The sequence below is a fragment of the Oncorhynchus mykiss genome, chromosome 3, assembly GCF_057628025.1.
Source record: "Oncorhynchus mykiss isolate SJ-2025 chromosome 3, ASM5762802v1, whole genome shotgun sequence".
Lineage (NCBI taxonomy): Eukaryota > Metazoa > Chordata > Actinopteri > Salmoniformes > Salmonidae > Oncorhynchus > Oncorhynchus mykiss.
Window position 1 is genome coordinate 62,651,585 of NC_143024.1, and position 23,251 is coordinate 62,674,835.

The following is a 23,251-nucleotide window of genomic DNA, read 5'->3' on the forward strand; positions in this document are numbered from 1 at the left end:
CATATTCATAACAAAATATCCAATAATTCATAATATTTCCAGAGAATGGGATAAGACTAAAACTAACATGTGCATTGCATTCCTGAGATGGTGCACTTTTATTATGTAGGCCTTTGAAATCATGTCCTCTGCATATATAAAGACACCGAATAAAATGGCTTATTATTTCCTATGTGAATCACCAAAACAAAGGCATCACAAACTTGGCATTTACTTAAACTTTTATTTTTTAATTTTTTTTTACATTAGATTTTACACAAAACAAAACTACTGTATATATATATATATATATATATATATATATATATATATATATATATATATATATCATAAAAGAGCACATAATTATGCACAAATAAAACATAAAAAAATTGCCACATGAACAGATTCAAAATGAGTAAGGGTTTGTACTTTTCCCCTCTGTTAAAGAGTACGGCATTACCGATGGAACCATATGTGGCACTGGCACAGCAGTTTAAACACAACTCTGCAGTAACTGTACCACAGCCATTTAGAATGGCACCCGCCAGTTTTCTCATCATCAAGCTTTTCTCAGTAAAGTGTTTGACTGCACTCTTTACAATCTACCATTTTGGCCTCAAAATGAAAATGTCTGTAGTGAGAATTAAAACAGCATATTTCACTAATTGCAATAGACTAAATACAATCCTTATATTTAATGAACCCTAACACATAACAACTTAAGAACAATACATCAAAGGTAAGGCAACGTTCACTAATAAGTTTGTCTGCTCAGTTTACCAACTGTTCAGAAAGTGCTTACCCACAGGGCACACACTGGTTAAATCAACGTTGTTTCCACGTAATTTCAACAAAATGACGTTGAACCAACATGGAATATACGTTCAATTGAAGTCTGTGCCCAGTGGGTAGGAATCATGTTACCATTGGGTCAGTAAAAGTGAACACATTCTGACTGTTCAACTCTTTTGATTGGGTGGTCTAAAATCTCAACTAACTTTCAGGTACAGCTGTATCTAGCTATAATAACATTGGAAACATTTAGCAGAACTTGAGTTGAAATTACCATTAAAATTAACATCCGTTTTCAAAGAGCATTTTTTGTTGTTGTGAAAGACGCCTTCAGTGAACAATTGAAATAATTTAAGAGTATCACTGCCAGACTAGCCATACCCATGACTACATGTTTAACATACTTTTTCTGCAGTGTAAAAATAACTTTATTCTGGGAACAAAGTGCAATTCTAAACAGCTGAACAACCATCAAAACACATCTTTTTGAGTTTCCCCTTGCCTTTATGAGTCTAGGGATGCTTTGTAAGAGGACTTTAGAGAGCTCATTTTTGGTAGAATAGATTAGAGCATGTATTTAGGGACATTTAAGTGTCATGGGTAGGCTGTCAAATGCAAAAGGAATATACTACTGTAATACAAAGGCATTATGATACTGAAAATATTGTCGTATATAATTTTGCCATAAAATAGGAAATGTTCAGATTCTGGCAATACAATCTAGTGTGTTACAGTGCTCTAGAAAACGTAACAATTACATCATTTACAAAAATACATAGCTTCCGTCATTGCAACTTTAGGTTGCCACAGAGACAAATTAATATAGTTATGAAATTATACCGTACTACAATGAAAAGTAAATTTACTTAAATGTTAATTTTTTTTGGTAGACTGTGACCTATACAATAAACTGTTTTTATACATAATAAAAGCAATTCTACAGCCTTGCTCGTACTGCAGTGTGTTGTCCTGTATAGGTGACAAGGCAGTGACAAGGATGAGATGTGGAAGCTTGCCATTGGTAGCTCCAACATTCCATCCCTGGTCACAGACGGCTTTTCATAGGCTAACGTGACAGGACAGGTCATTTGAATAACCGCCAGCAGAGCAAAACTCAGCTTAATAAATTACATTCATTTTAAAATAGAATACAACATTGTTCTATAACTAATGTTAAACAAATAAGTAAATTCCATATATTTCCATCAAACAGAACATAAAAATGAACTTTTCTGAAAAGAAAATGAAAAGTAATGAAATAGGACAAAGATGGTAAGAACATGGGTCATTTTAGTTTTCTGTGGATTGTCTGAGTTGATCAAACACCATGACAATATCACGATACTGATGAGATTCTTTACGCATACTGATTTCACTCACACAGAAAATGAAAAGGGAGAATGAAAGACTGTGGGAAAGATTTAGTTTGCACCTGTGTGAAGTTTTTAACGGTTATTTTCAAGAGCAAATAAAACATAAAAGGTTAAGCAAAAGGTAAAATAATGTTACATGTTGATCATTGTAAATAGTTCCATGTTTCTAGCTTAGTTTTGCCTTTTATATCCTACTGTAAATAACTGGTGTAGACTTTGCACAGGTGCATTGGTGGGTAAATCTGTCTGTGTTTGTAAGTGCAGTTTGTATATACAATGAAGCTTTGACAAAAACACATGTAGAGTTATATGAGTTTCATTGCACAATGTGATTAGTTATGTGACTACGTCCTACTACTAAAACATTTACTGTGATACATTCTACTCGAAAGACGTTAGACAGACTATGATAACAACGCATTAAACACGAGGATATGGTTGTAAAGACGGTTGTATATAAAGACAAATGAGTTACCAACATAGAACCACAACACATATCCGGTTCTCCAAACTCTTCTCCAATCACTTTTTAGTTGCAAACTATTTTCAACTCATTAAGAATTAAGCTAAACCATTTTACACAATGAACAATCACTGAACTTCATGCCAAAGCAGCCATGTTCCGATCTGCCAGATATTGAAACTTGAAAGTAAATGAAAGGTTAAAGCACTAAAACTAACCCAGTGTACAAAGACTACCAATGCACTGAATTCACCTCACACAAACAGTTGTTCATTGTATTTATCGAGGCCGTGGAGTACGTTGAGAAACTGCAGGGTTTTCTACTCAAAAGTTGAATATTTCTCACACAGAGCCTTTTCAAGATGCTTGTTATGTACATTACTTTAGGCACTTCTACAGTTCAAATAAGACAGGATTAATAAGTGACCTCGAGTCAACGCAAGGTTTCCTTGCACGTGTACGTCAGCCTTTTTAACAAAGGATCACCACGTCTTTCCTTTTCAAGTCTTATCATTCTGCTCCCTCTTTAATGTCTGTGGCCTCTGCACTATGACCACCTAACCCCTCACATGTCTGTGACAGCTTGGCAGACACTCACTCAGCTTTTCAGTTCCTCTAAGGTGGCTTATTTTCAGCCCACCCATCACTCTGCTAGGTCATTGGCACTACATCTGGTATATGGTGTTTATTTGATGGATGCCAAGACGAGGCTCAACTAAAACCTTGAACGAAGAGACATAGAGAAAACAGTGCACCACAGACAGACACTTGGAAACCGTGGTAGCTAGATTCCGTTCTCATTTCTGGAATTAGTGGCTGATTATATCACTGCCGTAAGGTACATTAATTAATTTTCTGCTATTAACATTGGGTTTGCTGAGGCTCACTCAGTTGGTTATTCCTCCGTAGAGAGGCCAAGGCACACCAGGAGGGGGAGCAGTGATCCTGTACTCAGAGAATAACCACAAGGTAAACAACAACATGCTATCCTCTGTCACATTCGTCCTTTACAAGAGCAAGAAGGACACTCACAAGCCAAATGCAATTTGTATACGGTGTATAAACAAGAGCGCTTTCCAATGGTCTTTGTTTTAAATACAAGCAATCAAGCACTTAGATGCACAATCATTTTCTGCTAAAAAAAATTACATTTGAATTAGATGAGTGTTGTGCACTTTTAACAAAACATTAAAAAGGAAATAAAAGTCATTGTTGAATACCTTTACGATTAAATCTTCACAATCTCCAATCATGTGTGTATACATATAATAAATCAGTCATTTACATATCAGTAATGATATTAGTCCTAGCAATACAGGTATATAATTTGTATATTTTAACATAGCTCAATGTTCTAAATTTCCTCAGTAATCTTCTTCTCAGCATGCAGGTTGCTGTAGTTCTCGTGTGGAGCAAAAGTAGTATTTACAGAAGGGCTGTTTAGGGCCTCTAAGGGGAGCGTCTTGACACTCTGTTCCTTTCTTGTAGGTTACTTGAGGATGATCTGTTTTAGAAGCAGAGATTGAGAAAGACATCATGTTACTCAATGGTGGCATTCACAATGAACATGACCGATTGCCCTTAGGTCCAAGCAACAGTGCCAGTACATTCTTGGATGACAAACACAATACAATATAGTGTTGTTGAAGAGTCATGGCGGTAAATGATTAAAGAATAAGGGTTCTTATTTGCAGAAGTAGAACAGTAGCAAAACTGTGACCAGTATAATCATATAATGCTGAAGAAACAAAGAAACTAGTAAAAATACATTTGAATCCCACATGTAAAACAAAGAGAATTTGGTTGATGTTAGGAACCTTTCAGATAAGATTCAGAGCCAAGGCAGTGGTCTACATACCAAAGTTATTGCAAATCTCAATGACAAAAACAAAGTGAAATAGTACACTATGCATTCCATGTTAATACCTGGGAGAAATAAAAGACAAATAAATCAAGCAGAATAAGCTGCAGGAGAAGGCTGGTGGTCGGCAAGTATGTTTTTGTGTTCTCCCGACCCAAACCACAGCCCCCTCCTCTCCTGCTGGAAAGAAAGAAGCACATCACCTGACCTGCCCCCCAGGTAGAAGAGTCTAAAAGGGGCAACAGAGGGCAGTCACAGGCACAGAGCTGTCACAAAATCACACGCATCCATAAAGACATACAGTATGACCTTCCTGTGATAATAACAGCCATGTATGAGCTTCATTGGTCTTTCATTCATTCAGTTGATCTCTTTAGTCTGTGGTGCTAATTTAGGCTGCTTCTTTCCCTTGCTTGACAGAATTATAGTAACGCCTGAATTAAATTAGGGGCACTTGAAACTAAATAAAGCAAAAACATGCAAAAAACAATGAAGGAAATTATGCAACACAACACAACTACTATTTGCAGATGGGGGATCTCTAAATAAGTGCTTTCTGTCATTACTATATTTAATACAGCATCTACAATAATGATAGTTAAGCTTGCTAATGAAGGCAACAGGCAGGAGAGAAATATGCTATGATGACAACTGTCTCCTGCTGCCATGACGAGCACTTATTTAGAGCTCAGGGATTCATGAAAGAAAGCTTTAAAAGGAGCAAACCTGATTGGCTGGTGCTGTTGCTGCGTAGGGGACACTTGTGGCAGGAGTAGTTGCTGCAGAGACAGTAGCAGGCGTAGCACTGTACATCATGGGTACTTTTTCAGGAAGGGAACCATGGAAGCAATGAACAGGTAGGTGGAGCATTATGGTAACCATAGCAACGTTTTTTTTTTTTGTCTATATATTTTTTTGCATGGTGAATACAGTAAAACATTAGTAGCAAGCCATCATTAGGTTAGACCAGCAGATGGCATGCAATCACAGCGCAAAGCAAGAAAGCATTGGATAAATAATAGAGGAAAGCTGATTTAGTTTAGGAAATTTGTCCGATATTTGTCCGATTCCCAGAGAAGATTGTCATTTGATACTAAAGGTGTCCAATTACGACATTCAAAAAGTATGTTTTACATACCCTACAGTATCTCATCATTAAGAATGGCAATTTTCACTGTCGTGTTAGAAATAAGTTCCTTATTTTATACAAATAAAGGACACGTCATTTGATGTATTTGATCTTTAGGAAAGACCAAGACACTTTAGATCACATCTCTGGGAAACGAATCAAATGTCCTAATCCACAGAGCAGCAAAGAACTAGAAATATCAACCAGCAGTGATGTCCTGTGTTTTGAATAGCTGTATTATTTACAACGGTGAGAATATCACTGCAGAGAACAAAGGACATTCAAAAAAACAAATGAAATCCAAAGTAGGTCAATGGGTGATGGTGAAGAGTATAAATTGAAGCCTTGAGCTTTGTCAGGGACATGGCTAACAGAAAAAAATGCCAAAACATATTATAAAATACACTTTCTCACATGTGATTTAAAATGTGCCGGTACCTAACATATATAAACCACCCTTACCCCCTGACCCAGAGACTGTTTATCCAAGGGCACATTGGAATAACAAGAATCTTTTAAATGAACAGCGAGAGCATTTCACCCATATTCTCCATTCATTACAGGTGATATCAGAAAAAAGAAGCAAGGGACCTACCAATGCCGGTAGCAGGAGACATGCAAAACACTGACCCTGTGTGATTATGCAGTGGAAAGTGAGTAGAGGACAATAAGGAAGGAAAAACAGGTTAGCTAGAGTTTTCAGCATGCTTTTACACATTCTAAACCAAATACAAGCAAGACATGAACCTCTCAATGGAAACCAAGTTTTTTTTTTTTTTTTGCTTGGTGAGCACACACAGAAACAAGCCCATGAGAAACGATGCGTCTTAGGGAGTGTAGTGTGTGGGTGTACGTGTAGAGTGTGGATAGATTACTGTTTTCCAAGGAGGGAGGCACATGCTGAATAAAATAGCTCTAATCGACTGACATGGGCATCAGTGCTAGGGCAACCAGGCAGTACAGTAGTTAACTCAGCAGTGAGACAAAGCATCTAACAAGAGTGCATAGTGGCTGTTGCTGTTTGATTATGGCTGTCAGAGGAAGGCCATGTTGAGAGAAAGAGCTAATGGTATAATAATCCAGTGTCCTACTTAGCCATGTACTGTATCACAGCAATGTAGGCCAATGGCCTGAATTTAATAGATTTGATTAAAGCAGGTCTCCTTCAACTAACCTGGATGATGTAATCTGGAAGCACTGATATATCTGCCTGCCAGGACATTGAGCTATTAAGTATTTGACAGCGGCATTAAACGTGCATCATTTTCAAAAATGAACAGCTCAAATTATAAGGTGCTGCATTAAATCATCATAGCTAGCTAGCAACATTGGGCCACGAGGAAAGCACAAAAAAAAACAAGGAAAGACACCTGACTGACAATATGCTACTTTTTAGCCTACATGATAAATGCCCAACCAAACATTATCAGGGAGGGAATTACAAAGGACAAGTCATATAGGGGCAGTTGGCCCACTCAGAGCTGGGCTGTACCTGTGGGATAGAACGCAGACGTCTGCTGGAGCTGTGCATTGGCCAGAGCCTGCTGGTAGTGCAACATACTGGGGTTGAAGAAGGAGCTGGCCCCGTTGCTCTTCTCCAGTGCTTGTCTCTTTGGTAGGGGCTGCAGGCAACCATGGGGGAACGCCTGCCGAGTACAAACGACACGTTAACACAACCAAAACACTTATCAGTAGTTCTATTATAAACATCCACTGGCTATGAGCTTTATATGTAGATTATAGTACAATCATTGCCAAACAGTAGAGCAAAACTGTATACAACTACTACATGACAAAATAAAGGTATTTATGATGAAATTAGTAAATGGCTAAAACTTCATACTGTTAATTTAAACACATTTTAAATACCTATTCAATTACTGAAAGATAACTGATGGTGAAGGATTTTGTACACATACTAGATGAGTCTTAAGAGGTTGTAAAAACAAAAATGCCAAATTAAATTATGTGAGTTGCTACAGTACAATTAATAGCTACATGCAAAGCAAAAGGTGAAAGGTCAAAGTACCAGGTCTACAGTTGCCTCGAGGGGTCGCTTCATTGCTTTGGCAGTCGACTGAGTCTTTTAATAGCAGGCAGCGAGCACATGATGGCAGTGGGCCAATGGGATTCAAGCGTATTAACATACAGGTAACAGCAAGCAGAGGTGCGTCATGGGGACAGCATTGCATTGTGGATAGGTGAGAAGGAGAAAACAAAACAAAATAATCGGAATGCAGTTTACCACCACATACAAAACAATAGGCATGCACAATAAACAAAATTAACTGATTCAAGGAAATATACGACTGACTCCTGAATTAGTATGTAAGCGTCTACTATACTCGTTAATAGCTTAATCTAATAGGATTTACAATTACAACAATACTGTGCAACAACATTGGGACTAAGGTTATTTGCTATGTAGGAAACACAACAGTAGTTAATCAATAGTTGTTCATCATTATCAATACATTATCAATTTGAATATACAGTGTGGACTACTAAATAAATGTTGTAATAATGCATTCATTGACCTACAATTGCTTTAAAGGACCAGAATTGTACATGACACACGTCAATATGAAATGGAGACAGAAGGTAACGCTAAAGGGCATTAGCTAGGCTACTGTGAGAGGTCCTCCTTGGGAAATGTATCTCTACCGAGAGCTAGGCGTGATTCATGTCATCTTGTGCGTTTTAATGACATACTAAATAGGGAGCAGAGAGAGAATGTTATAACCACTGCATTGATGATAACCTATACACAGAATGTGGAGCTCTGTTTATTATGATATTAGGCATCGGATTTGCCATTTTTGTTTCTTGGCACATTTGTCACAAGAACACATTTTCCTGTTCAAAGTATACCTTCACTACACTACAAAATCCCTCAGCATTACAGACGTATCAAGGCCCTAACGTATTTACCAACTCTCTAGCAATAATATCAGTGTAAAACCATGCAAAAAATGACCACACAACTGATGATAAAAATACATGGAGGAATGGAAAGTAGCAGAGCTAGGGTGGAAGATACAGCACATTCTAAGAAAGGCCATGCATGTTGTTGTTTTTTAAGTGCAAAAATAAAAGTCTAAATGTGCTATTACGGGAATTGCGTACATTTGATTCGAGTAATGTTAAATGTTGAATCAGCTGTTCGAAGGTTGCTGGTGAATCTATGGACGTTTTTCTTAACCCATAGTAATTAGCAGATCCTTTATTCTTAGACTTGTTGGAAGTTTAAGATAAAGGCAAAACCAACAGTAGGCAATAGATGGCAATGAAACAAGACAGTAGCTATAGAAACAGGGTTAACTTTGCAGTAGCTGGCAATTTGAAAATATATTTTCAAAAAGCATGGGAAGCAAAAGGAGAGGGCCAAAGCGAATCTTTAGTTAAACAGCTAGCTAGGTAAAGGTTAGCGTCACATGTCACATAAGGAGATATACAGTGGGGTCCGAAATGATTGACACCCTTGATAAAGATGAGCAAAAATGACTATAAAATAAATCATTCAAATACTGAGCTACACTGTATGCTCAAAAAGTGTAGGCATTCTATTGTTTTACACTAATGCTCAGAAAAAAATGTATTTAGTTTAACAAGTAATACATTTTTTCTCAAAAAGGTAGGGGTAAAAATGATTGACACCCCTGTTTTCAGTACCATTCAAAACCTCACCGTGCGAGGGTAATGACACTGAGCCTCTTTCAGAAAATGTTGCAGAACATATGGTAGGGATAACCATTCCTCCACAGAGAGATCTTACAGATTATTGATATCCTTTGTCTGAGCTTATGTGCTGCCCTGTTTCCAGTTCGGAGACTGAGATGGCCAATTCAAAATGTTCATTTTGTGGTCAATTAACAACTTTGTCGATTTGAATGTGTGCTTGGGGTTTTTGTCTTACTGTAAGATCTACTTGCGGCCAAGTTTCAGCATCCTGGCAGAGGCAACCACATTTTTGGCAAAAATATCCTGTTACTCTGTAAAGTTTATAATGCCGATGACCTTTACAAGGGCCCCAGGACCAGTGGAAGCAAAATAGCCCCATAACATCAAAGATCCACCACCATATTTTACAGTAGGTATGGGGCTATTTTCTGCTCATGTACTCTGATTTCGACGCCTAACCCACCACTGGTGTGCGTGGTCACAAATGTAGCAACTGTAAATGCCTGGAGTTTGCTAAATGACATTGGCACTTGGATTGGAACCGGTGCTTTGGTCAGATGACATGAAAATGGAGCTCTTTGGCCACGCATACCAGCAAGCCAATAACCCCAAGCACACATGAAAATCCACAAAGAAATGGTTAATTGGCCACAAAATCCACATTTTTTCAGTCTCCGGACTTGAACCCTATTGAAAACCTGCGGTGCAGTCCATAAGCGCAGACAAATGATATCAAGGATCTGGAAGGATTCTGTAAGAAGGAATGGTCTAAGATCACTCCCAATGTGTTTTCTTAAACAATTTAGAAAAAGGCTCAGTTCCGTTATCCTGGCAAGGTGAGGTATTGAAAGAAATTGAAAACAGGGTTGTCAATCATTTTGACCCCTACCTTTTTGAGAGAAAACAAATGATTACTTGTTAAACAAAATCTCTTTCTCTGAGCAATTGTATTAGTATAAAATAATATAATTTCCCAACATTTTTAGCATAGAATATAGCTCAGTATTTGAATGATTTTTGCTCATCTTTATTAAGGGTGTCAATCATTTCGGACCCCATTGTACGCAAATTAATGGTTATGCTATGTGACCGTTTAAAGGCAACTTGAGGGCTACTGCATCCTGGGCAACTGTCATTTCGAGTCTTAAGAGCGTATATTAGAAGTAACAGTCTTTAATGTTTAATGAGGCTACTTAATACATAAAAAATAAAGCGGTGCTCCACATTCTATGATGTTGGTTAATCAATCAACTCAGGGTAATGGAATAGGATTAAAATAGTAAGCCTACTGCTGTGAATGTAGAATACATTGTATTGAAAATAAATAGGACAAGTTGCCCTTAAGTAAGAAGTACAGTAGCTATCCTAGCCAATAGTGTGTGTTCTAAGCTGCTGTCCACGCGTCTGGAGGGAAGCATCTTACCATGGCTGCAGCTGCTGCCTGGGCTGCCACGGCCGATTGGTTGACCTGGTGTTGAGAGGCTTTGATTTTGGCCTGTAAGTGTGCAGGGGGGTGGAAGTACTTGCACTTCTCCCTGGAGCAGCGCGACTTGATGTAGTCCATGCAGACGGTGACCGTGTTGTCGCTGGTGTCGATCATGGGGCTGTCGCTGGGGTGGGCGAAGCGGCAGTCAGTCTCGCCTCGCGCACAGTTCCCCCGCTGGAACTCGCGACACACCTACAGCACGACAACCACACAGGGAGGGAGGTTGAGGACGGTAGAGCACCCTGGCAATGGACCCTGTTTGACCCACTCAACAGGTATTCCATAACGAATGTATATATAAAGCATATATCAGACAATAATACTTCCTTGATCTTGTTTGTGTGAAAGTGACTCGATACCTCCAGTTTGTCGGTGCGCAGCAGCTTCTGTGAGGGGGAAGAGGAGGACGAGTTGGAGCTCTGGACTGTGACACCGGGGCTTCCAGGGACCATCACTGGGGTACTGGGGAGCATCTCGGTGGGCATCAGGCTCATCCCATGGCTCATAGAGGTCATGGGTGTAAGATATGGAGAGTAGCTGAGACCAGGGCTTGTACCAAGCCCCTGGTTCATATTGAACGTAGGCTGTGAAATAGAAGGGACAACAGTCAGTAAAAACACTACTACACACCTGAAATGAAGGATCTGAGTTTTGTGTATAATAAACTGTACTTACTACTGAATATGAGTAACTTACTACAGGCTGCATGCTCGTGCCTGGGATCATGAAGTGCATCTGCTGGGCCAGCATGGCTGCTGCCGTCTTCTGCTGGATGAGGTTGTTGCGTCCGTTAATCTCTAGCTGGGTTTTTAAATGCGAAGGTGGATGAAGGTACTTACAGTTTTCTCTTGAACATCGACCCTAGAGTAAGAACACAAAAAAAAAGCCGACTATTAGATAAAGAAAAATTCCCTGAACCTTTTACTGCAGTGGGCTAAATCAGGGTCACACAGTGTTCCTAGGTAGTCTTAAACAAATCTACTTTGAAACAAAAGTATACACCTCTCACACATGGTTATGGGCTTAAAAAAAAGAAGACATCTGTACCATGTCAAATATAGAGTTCAAATGTATTACATTTTGAGTTTGCATCCCAATATTACACTTCATATACATCACAGAAGACTGAAATATAACAAAATTGTTTGACATAGAAATACCAGATTTTCAGCTTAAAAAAAATCTTTGTTAATTATGAAAAATATTAATAACATTCCCCCCATGAGGCCACTAGGTCATTTGACTGCAGGAAAAGGCTACCCTAAGCCTAACATGAGTATGCATAGGTTAATTTGATTTATAAATATGTAGGCCTATTCTTCATAAATGAAGCATTAATACTGGACAGGGTCACTAGAATTCATTGACAACCAAGGAAAGCATCAAAGACATCCAGTACAAAATGACACAAAAGACCACTGCTGGAAGGAGCATGGCCTTCATGAAAGTTTCTTCTTGAGGGTCAACAATTTCCATGTCCTGACCGTGCATTACCCCACTCCTCTCAGACCAAGACCATTCAGCTCACAGGACACGACACCGCGATAACAGGGGAACACAATCATGGTGACATGAATCACGCCTTCACACTCAATATCTTTTTCTGTGGGGACAGGTAGTGAGGTCAGTTTGATCATGCTATTGTTATGGCATAGAGGCAGTACGATTGACAGAGAGGATAATATTGTTCCCTATGACAAAAGCACACAGGGGATGGATGCCCGCAGAGTAATGGAACAGAAAACTGTTTGAAACACTTTTTTGTCAGAAGTACTTCATAAGTGCTTCTATGATCAGCAGGTAATCCACAGACATACTATGAGTCATTTATGAGAATAATAATGTACAAAGTTGATAGATAGGCCAAAACTTTTAATTTAGCAGGAAATCAGTGGCCTACAGTCTACACATTAAGAGGTGGTCACTGATCAAGTAAGCTTAGTAGTAGGCTCGTGTTCAATAGGCTAATTTTACCTAATGAAGGATGGTTGTGTAGGATGATGAACAGAGGACAAGAAAGCAAGCTTTGACCCACTGCACTATTGCTAACTAGCCGTAGGCTTTAAACCTACCAGCTAAAAGAGGCTTACGGGAAAAGCTGAATGGCCAGAAAATGTCTCTGAGCTTGCCAATGTAGGGAATCTCTTCACACTGACATCCCATCCTCTTTGTTATGGAACAGTAGAATCCAAAGTCCATTCACAACAATTTAGATGTCAGCCTGATAGCGTCCTCTACTCCGCTCTGCTCACTTGACCCGGCAGTGATTTTTAGCCCGATCTCAAACCCATTGCAAAATATTTTTTTCACACAAGTAGAGTAGCTCACTTCTGAGTAGCAGGGACCTGAAATAGACAGCAATCTGAACTTGAATTACACTAAATAATCTTTTGCTGGCAAATCATTAAAGCAGTGATATCACTGTCAGTCAAAAGAGTGAATTAATGAGAGATTAGCTGTCTATGTCCTACATATTCAAATGAGGAAATCCTTCAATAATTCATGTCAATGGAACTAATTTCATAAACAGATTAGAGCTACTGAACTCATTTGTGACTCTCCCCTGAGATTTATATCAATTATTACCAGGGAACGCCCACATGGACTGCCACATAAGGGAATGACAAACCCTTTTGGAAAGTTGCCATATATCAAAGTCAGGGTGTGGATCAGGGTTAAAGTCGAGCTATTGCGTAATGCAATTTGGCCTGACCTCTTTACCTACGAGTCCTGATCGATTGTGGCTCCCAGACGAAATCATTCGAATAACAACATTTAGCTAAAGTAAAACACAGCATAGTCTACTGCAAACTCTGCATTTCCTGTGCTAACTGAGTCATGCTGCTTATTCAATGAATGGGAAGCAGACAGTGCTTTTGTCAGCTTTCGCTGTGGACACACACACACGGACACACACACACACACACACACACACACACACACACACACACACACACAGACTTCCATTATATCAATGGAAGTCTATTCCACATTAATGAGACACAGATTAACTGTTTATTCAGCCAACAAAAGAGCTAAAACACAGTTCTGTGTTCTTCATTAACAAAGGTTCCAAGTCCTTTAGGGATGCATGAGTTCAAATTGGCTTTCTTACCCAGGCCCCTCATCTACGTGTCTTCCATTCATGGCAAATGAGAGGGTCTGAATTATTTAGAGATGTGAAGAGCATACATGCAGCTGTGACAAACAACACAGGCTCCCTGTTCACCGCTCACAAAACACAGCCATGCATCTAGTCTCTGAAGAAGAGATAATGTCATCAGTTTGACAAATAGGCTTTTTTAATCTTTCTCCTTGACACCCACAACATCTTCAATAGATACTTTTGAACAATCAGTATAAACTGAGTAGGCAGGTACACTTAAAGAGATCTGTGGAACTACAACCATTAGCCCAATTCCTTCCCCTTGAAGGTAGGTACAGTAATAGCCTTTATTCCTAGGTGCACAACTCAAAAGAGCTTTAGTCTGTACTCTGGCCTGTCCCAGATAGCTCATGTTATCTATCAACTTAAGGCTCTATTTAAGCCACAATATCCTGATACCCCAGCCTCGTACTCAGTTCTTTCTGCTGGCTGCTATAAGGTTCTGGTCGCCCCAGACATCCTGGAGTCTGATGCCAGGCCAGGAAGCTGGCAAAATGGTAACAATTGCTTTCTGACAAGAGAGCAGAACCCACACACTGGTCTCTTATCTGCGCTTAAAGGAGCGTAATATCCTTCTCAGGTGTGAGAGGATGATAGTTGTTCCTTGGCCAGAATTGGAGACCGCCAGACATCAGAATGGTTTAAGGTTTACAGAGAGCTGCAGGTAGCCTAGCTCGAAGTGTCTGGTTTAAGTTTCGAATCACAGGTTAGGCTATTTCAGAGGCTATTTCACGTGACAACATTTAACGACAGTAACCTATATGAAGACTAGAAATGATCCCAACAAAATAGTGAGACATAGAAATGGGATCTACACTTATATTCTTTGTGCAATTCACAATCAGCAGTTAGAATGTTCTATGGCTCTATAGAGTAATGGGCTGATTCATTAGCGTAGCACTTAAATGAAGGAAAATGCTTTGTGTCGGTGTAACGTTCCGTTTCGAACGCAGCCAGAGGAGGTGTGAATACTGCAGCAGGATAAAAGGATCATTGTTCAGTGAGTGTTAAATGCCTCATGGGAATGGTTGTGGTGGGAGAGCTGCATTTTGTCCTCCAAGCATGTGGATTCGTTTGGTTGAGAGCTCATCGATGTGTCAGGTAGCCTAAGTTGACACAATGAGAAACAATAATGGGAAATCCTCCACTGGCTCCATAAGTTCTGTTTATATCCGTTTGTGGGACACTTATCTGGAGCTGATCGGATTTATATTTAATAAAAGACAACATTTGGGACAACATTTCAAAGTCAACATGTAGGCCTATTTAGAATGGTCTGTGTTTCACTTTCACAATCTCTCTCACATGGCTACTCCTTGTCAATAAACACACAGCCTCAGACCATTCATTGTTTACTTACCTCATATTCCCCGGGGTAATTAAGTAGCCTGTTTGTGTCTCCTCTAATAATCCTACAGATGGGCTATAACAAAAACTGCTGAGAAACTAGAAATTAATATGCTAATATACATAGCTGAGCTGTTGTCTCTTAAGCCTGGCTTTCCACTGCAGCGAGAGTGCTAATTCCACACACACACACACACACACACACACACACACACACACACACACACACACACACACACACACACACACACACACACACACACTCTCCCCTTTCCCTCCTCCTGTTTTCCTGCTCTCCCACATCATATCATCTGCAGTGAGCTCCTGCAGCTAGGCCACACGCTCACCCACCCAGCTCTCACACTAACCCAATACTGCACAGCCCACAGCCTAACCCACATCAGGGGGGGGGCAAAGGCCCACAGCGCACTGTGTGCCACTTCAGCAAACATCAACAGCAACCTACACCACCAACTGCCATACACCGTAATGTAAAAGAGCACGAGAGGCTCTTGCTGCTTCACTGAATCTGATCTTGAGCTGCAGAGCAGCTTCCTATCAGCTATTCTCTGGCTGCTATAGCCCTGCTCAGCTCCAGCTCTCTCTCCAGGTGGTAGTGGTGAGGGCTTTGATGTCATGAACAGGATGCTGGATGAGCCTGGAATGTGAAAACCGTGTGAGTGTAGCACCTGAACCAACAATCACCAACTGCTCATACTCGCATGCATGAAGGCATCTGCACTCTTAAAAACCCCAAAGGGTTCTGCGGCTGTCCCCACAGGAGAACTCTTGGAAGAACCCCTTTTGGTTCCACGTAGAATCCTTTTCACATAGGGTTCTACATGGAACCAAAAAGAGTCTACCTGGAACCAAAAAGGGTTCTCCTATGGGGACAGCCGCAGAATGCATTTGGAACCCTTTTTTCTAAGAGAGAAGGCCTACAATAGCTATCCACTAATGTGCTCTTTAGATTATCTGATCTCATGGCTTTGTCTGGTAGGCTACATAGCCATGCCCAACAGGAAGTAGGTAGAATAAAAACACAACATGCTGGCTTGTGAAGTCTAAATATGGTTCCAACTCCTCACTAATCAGCCAGATGTTGAACTCATTATTTACACTTGAACTTAGGATACGTCCATTCTCATTGTGGTTTAATGTAATGAAAGGTCTGGTATAATTTTCAGCTTTTCTGAAGAAGGCATATTGATCCTCTGAGTGCCTAAAACGAACATCTTACCATAAACTATTTTACACACACAGAGTGGAGAGTGGAATAGGCACAATGTTATCCAAGATCCATTTACAAGTGTGTGTGCTGTATTCCTTTCCAAGAAATGCTTTAATTGACGCAAATAATATTGACATGAATATACATTATTCAGGTTAAGAGGAAATGTTGAATCAATAATCAGTGCTTAGGCTAGTAGGGAGTATAAATAACCAATGATAATGACGTTAGCAGCACAGAAAGGTCTTTGGGAGACGCATGCAAATGGTAAGCATACCATACTAGCCTATAGATTTATGTAAATTGAGTGAGTATAGGGAACAGAGGAGGTACTGTCGATGTCTGGGGGAATTCTGGGTCTGAAGCCATTAGGCTTAATACTCTAGTGTTTTCATCTGTACAATGCATGGCCTTTCATGGCATTTAGCTCTTCTGCTCATGTATTTCCTGGTCCTCAACACACTAAAAGGGAGCACATGGTTCTATGGGGCACGGCAGGCTCAGCTGCTGTTTAAACACTAACAAAACTGCCGTGAATGAGGGAGGAATACAGGAAATCAGAAATAATGACCCTGGGTGATGAACAGGAGCCTCAATTCGCTTTACTTCTCAAAGGAAGGTGGAGCAGGTGCCAACTGCTGAGGGAACGGGGTGAATAGGGGTGAGGGAATGATGTAGCCCCCCCTCATTAGAAGAAAGGAGTGTAGAGATCTCATGTACTGTAGCTCTGATCTCTTCATGAGGTGTAGAGTAGTTATCTCTGTCCATCTTTGGTTCTGTTACTTTCACCTGGTGGGTTGGTGTGACAGCCGTGTTCCTACTGTGAAATGTTAAGCATTGGTGGAGTTCCATTCCCTTTCACACGTGGACTCGACCCCTGGTCCACCCCTCTGTTGGCCTTGGCTCTAGCCCTCAATGCACAGCTGTTCTAGAAGAATGGCAATGGTGGAGGCCTTCTTAATACAAGAGGGCAGTGCTGGATTTACAGGGGTAGAAAAAACTTTAAAAAGTTATACCACTGTTTAGAAATAATTCCAGCTCTATTAACAGAATAGGATTTACACCGGCTTTAGAGAATTTAATTTCACAACGATGCATTATTCATGTTTCACCCACCTAATGCCAAAGTCACCCTTAATATGAGGCAGATGTTCAGTGATCAATTTACATAATATAATATTAATATGTCATATCACACATTGTCTCAGGTTACATTGTGAGAGGAGAATAAATAGTTGCTTCCAACGTTAGGCTATTTGGAGGAGATATCACAGAATAACAAGAGAAGATTTGATGTTTTCCATTGGAGTAGCCTAAACCCCCCACATCAAAAACAGGAAACACAATACATGATCTACCGGCCAATAAAAGTACAAGCTCACGAAACAGAGTGGCCATTTTTGTGATGTACTGTATCTGGTGGCAGCTCGGTTCATAAATCTTTGTTAGCGCGGCAGCAGACATGGAGCGGATAAATTAGACTAATCCCAGTATAACAGCATGTGCTGTGCTATGCTGGCCACCCCACCCACACACTGAATGTTAAACACCACGCAATAAACAAAACAGCCCGAAATGCTGGGGAGTGGACTGAGCACAAAAGATACAATTCATATTTGCTCCTCAGTACTGTTTGGGATACAGGTTAAGGGGATTAAAAGTGATTCTGAGGACACTGCGTGTATTGTCTTTTTGACATGTTATAAGCCTATAAGCTTTTGTCCCGTACCCAGAAGCAGAATAAACATTTGTATTGCTCACCACACTTCACCATTCTGGTGTCAGCCTTGTTTAACCACCTGAAACATGAAGTCTTCAAGTCTCATTTCCTCCCAAATGTGTCAGGAGGGAATTAGGACTAGATTCAGTTTCACACTCTGAGCTATGTTGACAGCCATTCAGTAGGCATGGAATGCGTGTTCCATTAATATTCCTGCTGCTGCTTTCAATATCTCTCAGGGATGTCATCTAGGGCTGGGCGATATGGCCAAAAAAATCCTATTTCGAGTTTTTCAAAATAATGGTTGATTTACGATATATAATGCTTTCTCTAAATAATCTTTATTGTACAATTAAAAGATAAAATACACTGCATGTAAAACAATCAGCAATAATGTAATGAATTTAGAGCTTGTGAAATTATAAGCAAAACATAGCCTTCCACAATCATAAGACCTACTGATATTTTAATTATTTCATCAAAATAGTTTAACCTGCTTTTAAAAAAAAAATCTCTGATCTGGATTTTAAGTTAGTCTATGAAAATGCCCTTTTTGTTACAAATTTAACCGGAACCACGCATAATGCACTTTCACTAATAATGACTAACTTCTTGTAGCAGGCATTTAAGAAAATGAGCACAGGTCTCATAAACAATCTTTCAAATTTGGCTTGGCTTGGCACCTAAAACACCTAAAATCTAAAACAATCTCTCAAATTTGGCTTAGCACCTAAAACCCTCACAAATTTTACAGATGCATCTTGTCAGGCTGTACACCGCCTGGTACGGCAACTGCACCGCCCACAACAACCGCAGGGCTCTCTAGAGGGTGGTGCGGTCTGCCCAACGCATCACCGGAGGCAAACTACCTGAACTCCAGGACACCTACAGCACCCAATGTCACAGGAAGGACAAAAAGATCATCAAGGACAACAACCACCCGAGCCACTGCCTGTTCACCTCGCTATCATCCAGAAGGCGAGGTCAGTATAGGGGAAATCAAAGCTGGGACCGAGAGACTGAAAAACAGCTTCTATCTCAAGGTCATCAGACTGTTAAATAGCTATCGCTATCACATTAGAGGCTGCTGCCTATATACATAGACTTGAAATCACTGGCCACTTTAATAATTGGAACACTAGTCACTTTAATAATGTTTACATATCTTGCATTACTCATCTCATAGGTATATACAGTATTCTACACTATTCTACTGTATCTTAGTCTATGCCACTCATATATTTATATATTCTTAATTTCATTCCTTTATTTAGATTTGTGTGAATTGGGTATATGTTGTGAAATTGTTAGATATTACTTGTTAGATATTACTGCACTGTCAGAGCTAGGAACAATAACATCTGCTAAACACGTGTATGTGACCAATACAATTTGATTTGAAGCACAAGCCCACGTGCTAGTGAGTTGCCAGCTAATCTTTATACACCATGTACAAAAGTAGGTGGACACCCCTTCAAATTAGTGTTCTGATATTTCAACCACACCCGTTGCTGACAGGTTGGCACATTCATAGGATGCCAACTTTCCAACAGGTCAATTCGTCAAATTTCTGCCCTGCTAGAGCTTCCCCGTTGCTTTAATTGTGAAGTGGAAACGTCTCTGAGCAACAACGTCTCAGCCACGAAGTGGTAGGCCACACAATCTCCCAGAAAGGGACTGCCGAATGCTGAAGAACGTAGCGCATAAAAATCATGTGTCCTTGGTTGCAACACTCACTACTGAGTTCCAAACTGCCTCTGGAAGCAATATCAGCAGAAGAACTGTTCGTTGGGAGCTTCATGAAATGGGTTTCTATGGCCGAGCAGTCGCACACAAGCCTAAGCTCACCATGCTTCATGCCAAGTGTCAGCTGGAGTGGTGTAAAGCTCGCCGCCACTGGACTCTGGAGCAGTGGAAGCGCGTTCTCTGGAGTGATGAATTACGCTTCACCATCTGGCAGTCCGACGGACTAATCTGGATTTGGTGGATGCCAAGAGAATGCTACCTGCCCCAATGCATAAAGTTTGGTGGTGGAAGAATAATGGTCTGGGCTGTTTTCATGGTTCAGGCCCCTTAGTTCCAGTGAGGGGAAATCTTAATGCTACAGCATACAATGACATTCTAGATGATTCTGCGCTTCCAACATTTTGGCAACAGTTTGGGGAAGGCCCTTTTCTGTTTCAGCGTGACAATGCCCCCGTGTGCAAAGCGAGGTCCATACAGAAATGGTTTGTCGAGATCGGTGTGGAAGAACTTGACTGGCCTGCACAGAGCCCAGACCTCAACCCCATCGAACACATTTTGGATGAATTGGAAGGCCGACTGCGAGCCAGGCCTAATCGCCCAACATCAGTGCCCGACCTCACTAACGCTCTTGTGGCTGAATGGAAGCAAGTCCCTGCAGCAATGTTCCAACATCTAGTGGAAGGTCTTCACAGAAGAGTGGAGGCTGTTGTAGCAGCAAAGAAGGGACCAACTCCATATTAATACCCATGATTTTGGAATGAGATGTTCGACGAGCAGGCGAGCAGGTGTCCACATACTTTTGGTCATGTGGTGTATTTCAAGTTTAGCAAACTTGGATCTATTTGCTAGTTAACAAGGCAGAACAGTTGAATTGTTATGAACACACCCTTCTCTCCATTTCCAATTGTTTGTACAGCGTGCTAGCCTATCCACTTTGTTCAGATGTTGAAATCAAGTGGCCTACTTTATTTCTCAGAATGAGAATGAGTTGCCAATTGCTTATACAATTGTGTTTTATGCTTATTGCACATTTATAAAACACAGACTAGACAGCTAGTATAGCGGTACTTGGTATCGCAATGCCATTCGCCAGAATCAATGTTCATTGATACTCCTGTTTTAGTAGGGTCCGTGCAATCCGGGATCCTTGGGATGTCACTACCCCATTGAAGTTGACATTTAAAATGGTTAAGGTTAGGGTTAAGTAAGTGTTATGGTTAAGATAAGGTTGGGTTTTTGGGTAGGGATGTGCCAAGGATCCAGGAATTGCAATGACCATTTTAGTAGGCTCTGCTCTTCGCACAATCTGAGGAATTGAGACATAAAAAGGGTATAGTTAAAGTTTTTATCTGTATCAAAAAAGGTCTTAGGTGATGGACCTTGGTGGTGTAGAGCAATGTTGGAATTTTTTCGACAATTTTCTACAATTCTACAAATTTGAGCTCCATGGAGCTGAGAAATGTCTACATATTTTGCCATGGAGCTAAGAGAAAAAAAAATCTGTTATAAAACAAATTTCCTGAAATTCTATAGATTTTGCCATAGCTAATGCGATGTTATTTTGCTCAAATATAATATCAAAATCTATACTGCTAAATGTATTGTTTTTGGAATTTTCAATTCTCCCTGACTTTTGGTGATTGTTAGTTCTCAAAGATGATATTATTTAAAACTATATCTGCATTATCTTTTCTACATAATTTATAGCAGGTTTCAATCATTTAAGTCAACATTGAAAGCATCCCCCCAAATATATATATTTTTACACTGTTTGGACTTGGGCGACCTGAAAAAACTCTTAGGCGGCCAGTCCAAGGATTTCAATGGCAGAATAATCCCTGAATTAGAAAGGTTCTCCTCTACTACAGTAAAATAATGTATCAATGTGTTTCAGTGTCTATATGACGATTCTGTCAACAAATGGGGCGGGTCAATGCAATAGTCCGGTGGCCATTTGATTAATTGTTCAGCAGTCTTATGGCTTGAAGGTAAAAGCTGTTAAGGAGCCTTTTGGTCCTAGACTTGGCGCTCCGGTACCGCTTGCCGTGCGTAAGCAGAGAAAACAGTCTATGACTCGGGTGACTGGAGTTTCTCACAATTTTATGGGCTTTCCTCTGACACCGCCAAATATGTAGGTCCTAGATTGCATGAAGCTTGGCCCCAGTGATGTACTGGGCCATACGTACTACCCTCTGTAGCACCTTACGATCAGATGCTGAGCAGTTGCCATACCAGGTGGTGATGCCACCGGTCAGGATGCTCTCAATGGTGCAGCTGTAGAACTTTTTGAGGATCTGGGGACCCATGCCAAATCTTTTCAGTCTCCTGAGGGGGAAAAGGTTTTGCCGTGCCCTCTTCACAACTGTCTTGGTGTGTTTGGACCGTGATAGATTGTTGGTGATGGGGACACCAAGGAACTTGAAACTCTCGACCCGCTCCACTGCAGCCCCGTTGATGTTAATGGGGGCCTGTTCGGCCTGCCTTTTCCTGTAGTCCACAATCAGCTCTTTTGTCTTGCTCACATTGATGGAGAGGTTGTTGTCCTGGCACCATACTGCCAGTTCTCTGACCTCCTCCCTATAGGCTGTCTCATTGTTGTCGGAAGTCCAGGATCCAGTTGCAGAGGGAGGTGTTTAGTCCTAGGGACCTTAGCTTAGTGATGAGCTTTGTGGGCACAATGGTGTTGAACGCTGAGCTGTAGTCATTGAACAGCATTCTCAAATACTGCCCTTCGCTTCCTTGGGCACAAGGACTGCTATGGAGCTTATTAAGGAGTTAACTCATAGGCTGTCTGCCATCCCTGAGAACCCTGCTTACCTCCTCCGGAGAGATATTCTGGAGATCCTGGTACCTGTCGGGGCTTTCTTTCTCAGTGCTCGCTTATTTTTGAGCTACAGCCATCTTTGTTCCCTTCGGACCGATCGAAGATAGCGTGTATTATTACGCTAATGTCGGGAAGGGCGCTCTCCTGGGCTACGGCTGTTTGGGAGCAACAATCCACCCTCTGTTGTCATCTGGAGGAATTCATGGTGGAGGTGAGGAAGGTATTTGAGTCTCTGGAATCCGGGAGCGAGGCGGCCAGTAAACCTCTTGATTTAACTCAACTCCCATAGTGTGGCAGACTACGAGGTTGATTTTCGCTCGTTGGCCGCCAAGAGTTCCTGGAATCCGGAGTCTCTCTTCGATACCTTTCTTCACAGATTATCCGAGGTGGTGAAGGATGAGGTCGAGAATTGCAGGTGGATCTTGACTTCCTCATCACCCACACCATTAA

The 23,251-nt window shown here is 40.8% G+C and overlaps 1 protein-coding gene across 32 annotated transcripts in view; it reads right to left on the reverse strand.

The window, feature by feature from the left end:
• Positions 1-209: 209 nt before the first annotated feature.
• LOC110520155 (muscleblind-like protein 2a) overlaps positions 210-23,251 on the reverse strand; it is a 36,965-nt gene continuing 13,923 nt past the window's right edge. For 2 of the 32 annotated variants that reach the window (XM_090229868.1, XM_021597269.3), the window contains exons 3-10: positions 11,464-11,628; positions 11,127-11,351; positions 10,705-10,959; positions 7,630-7,683; positions 7,093-7,246; positions 6,196-6,231; positions 5,198-5,292; positions 210-4,114 (exon numbers count right to left, since the gene is read on the reverse strand). In XM_090229868.1, coding sequence (XP_090085994.1) covers positions 4,100-4,114; positions 5,198-5,292; positions 6,196-6,231; positions 7,093-7,246; positions 7,630-7,683; positions 10,705-10,959; positions 11,127-11,351; positions 11,464-11,628 — 999 coding nt within the window. In that variant the 3' untranslated portion in view covers positions 210-4,099. Of the gene's footprint in view, positions 4,115-5,197; positions 5,293-6,195; positions 6,232-6,774; positions 6,811-7,092; positions 7,247-7,629; positions 7,684-10,704; positions 10,960-11,126; positions 11,352-11,442; positions 11,629-23,251 lie in introns of all 32 variants that reach the window. The other 30 variants (XM_090229869.1, XM_090229867.1, XM_090229865.1 and 27 more) reach the window with 16 other exon arrangements.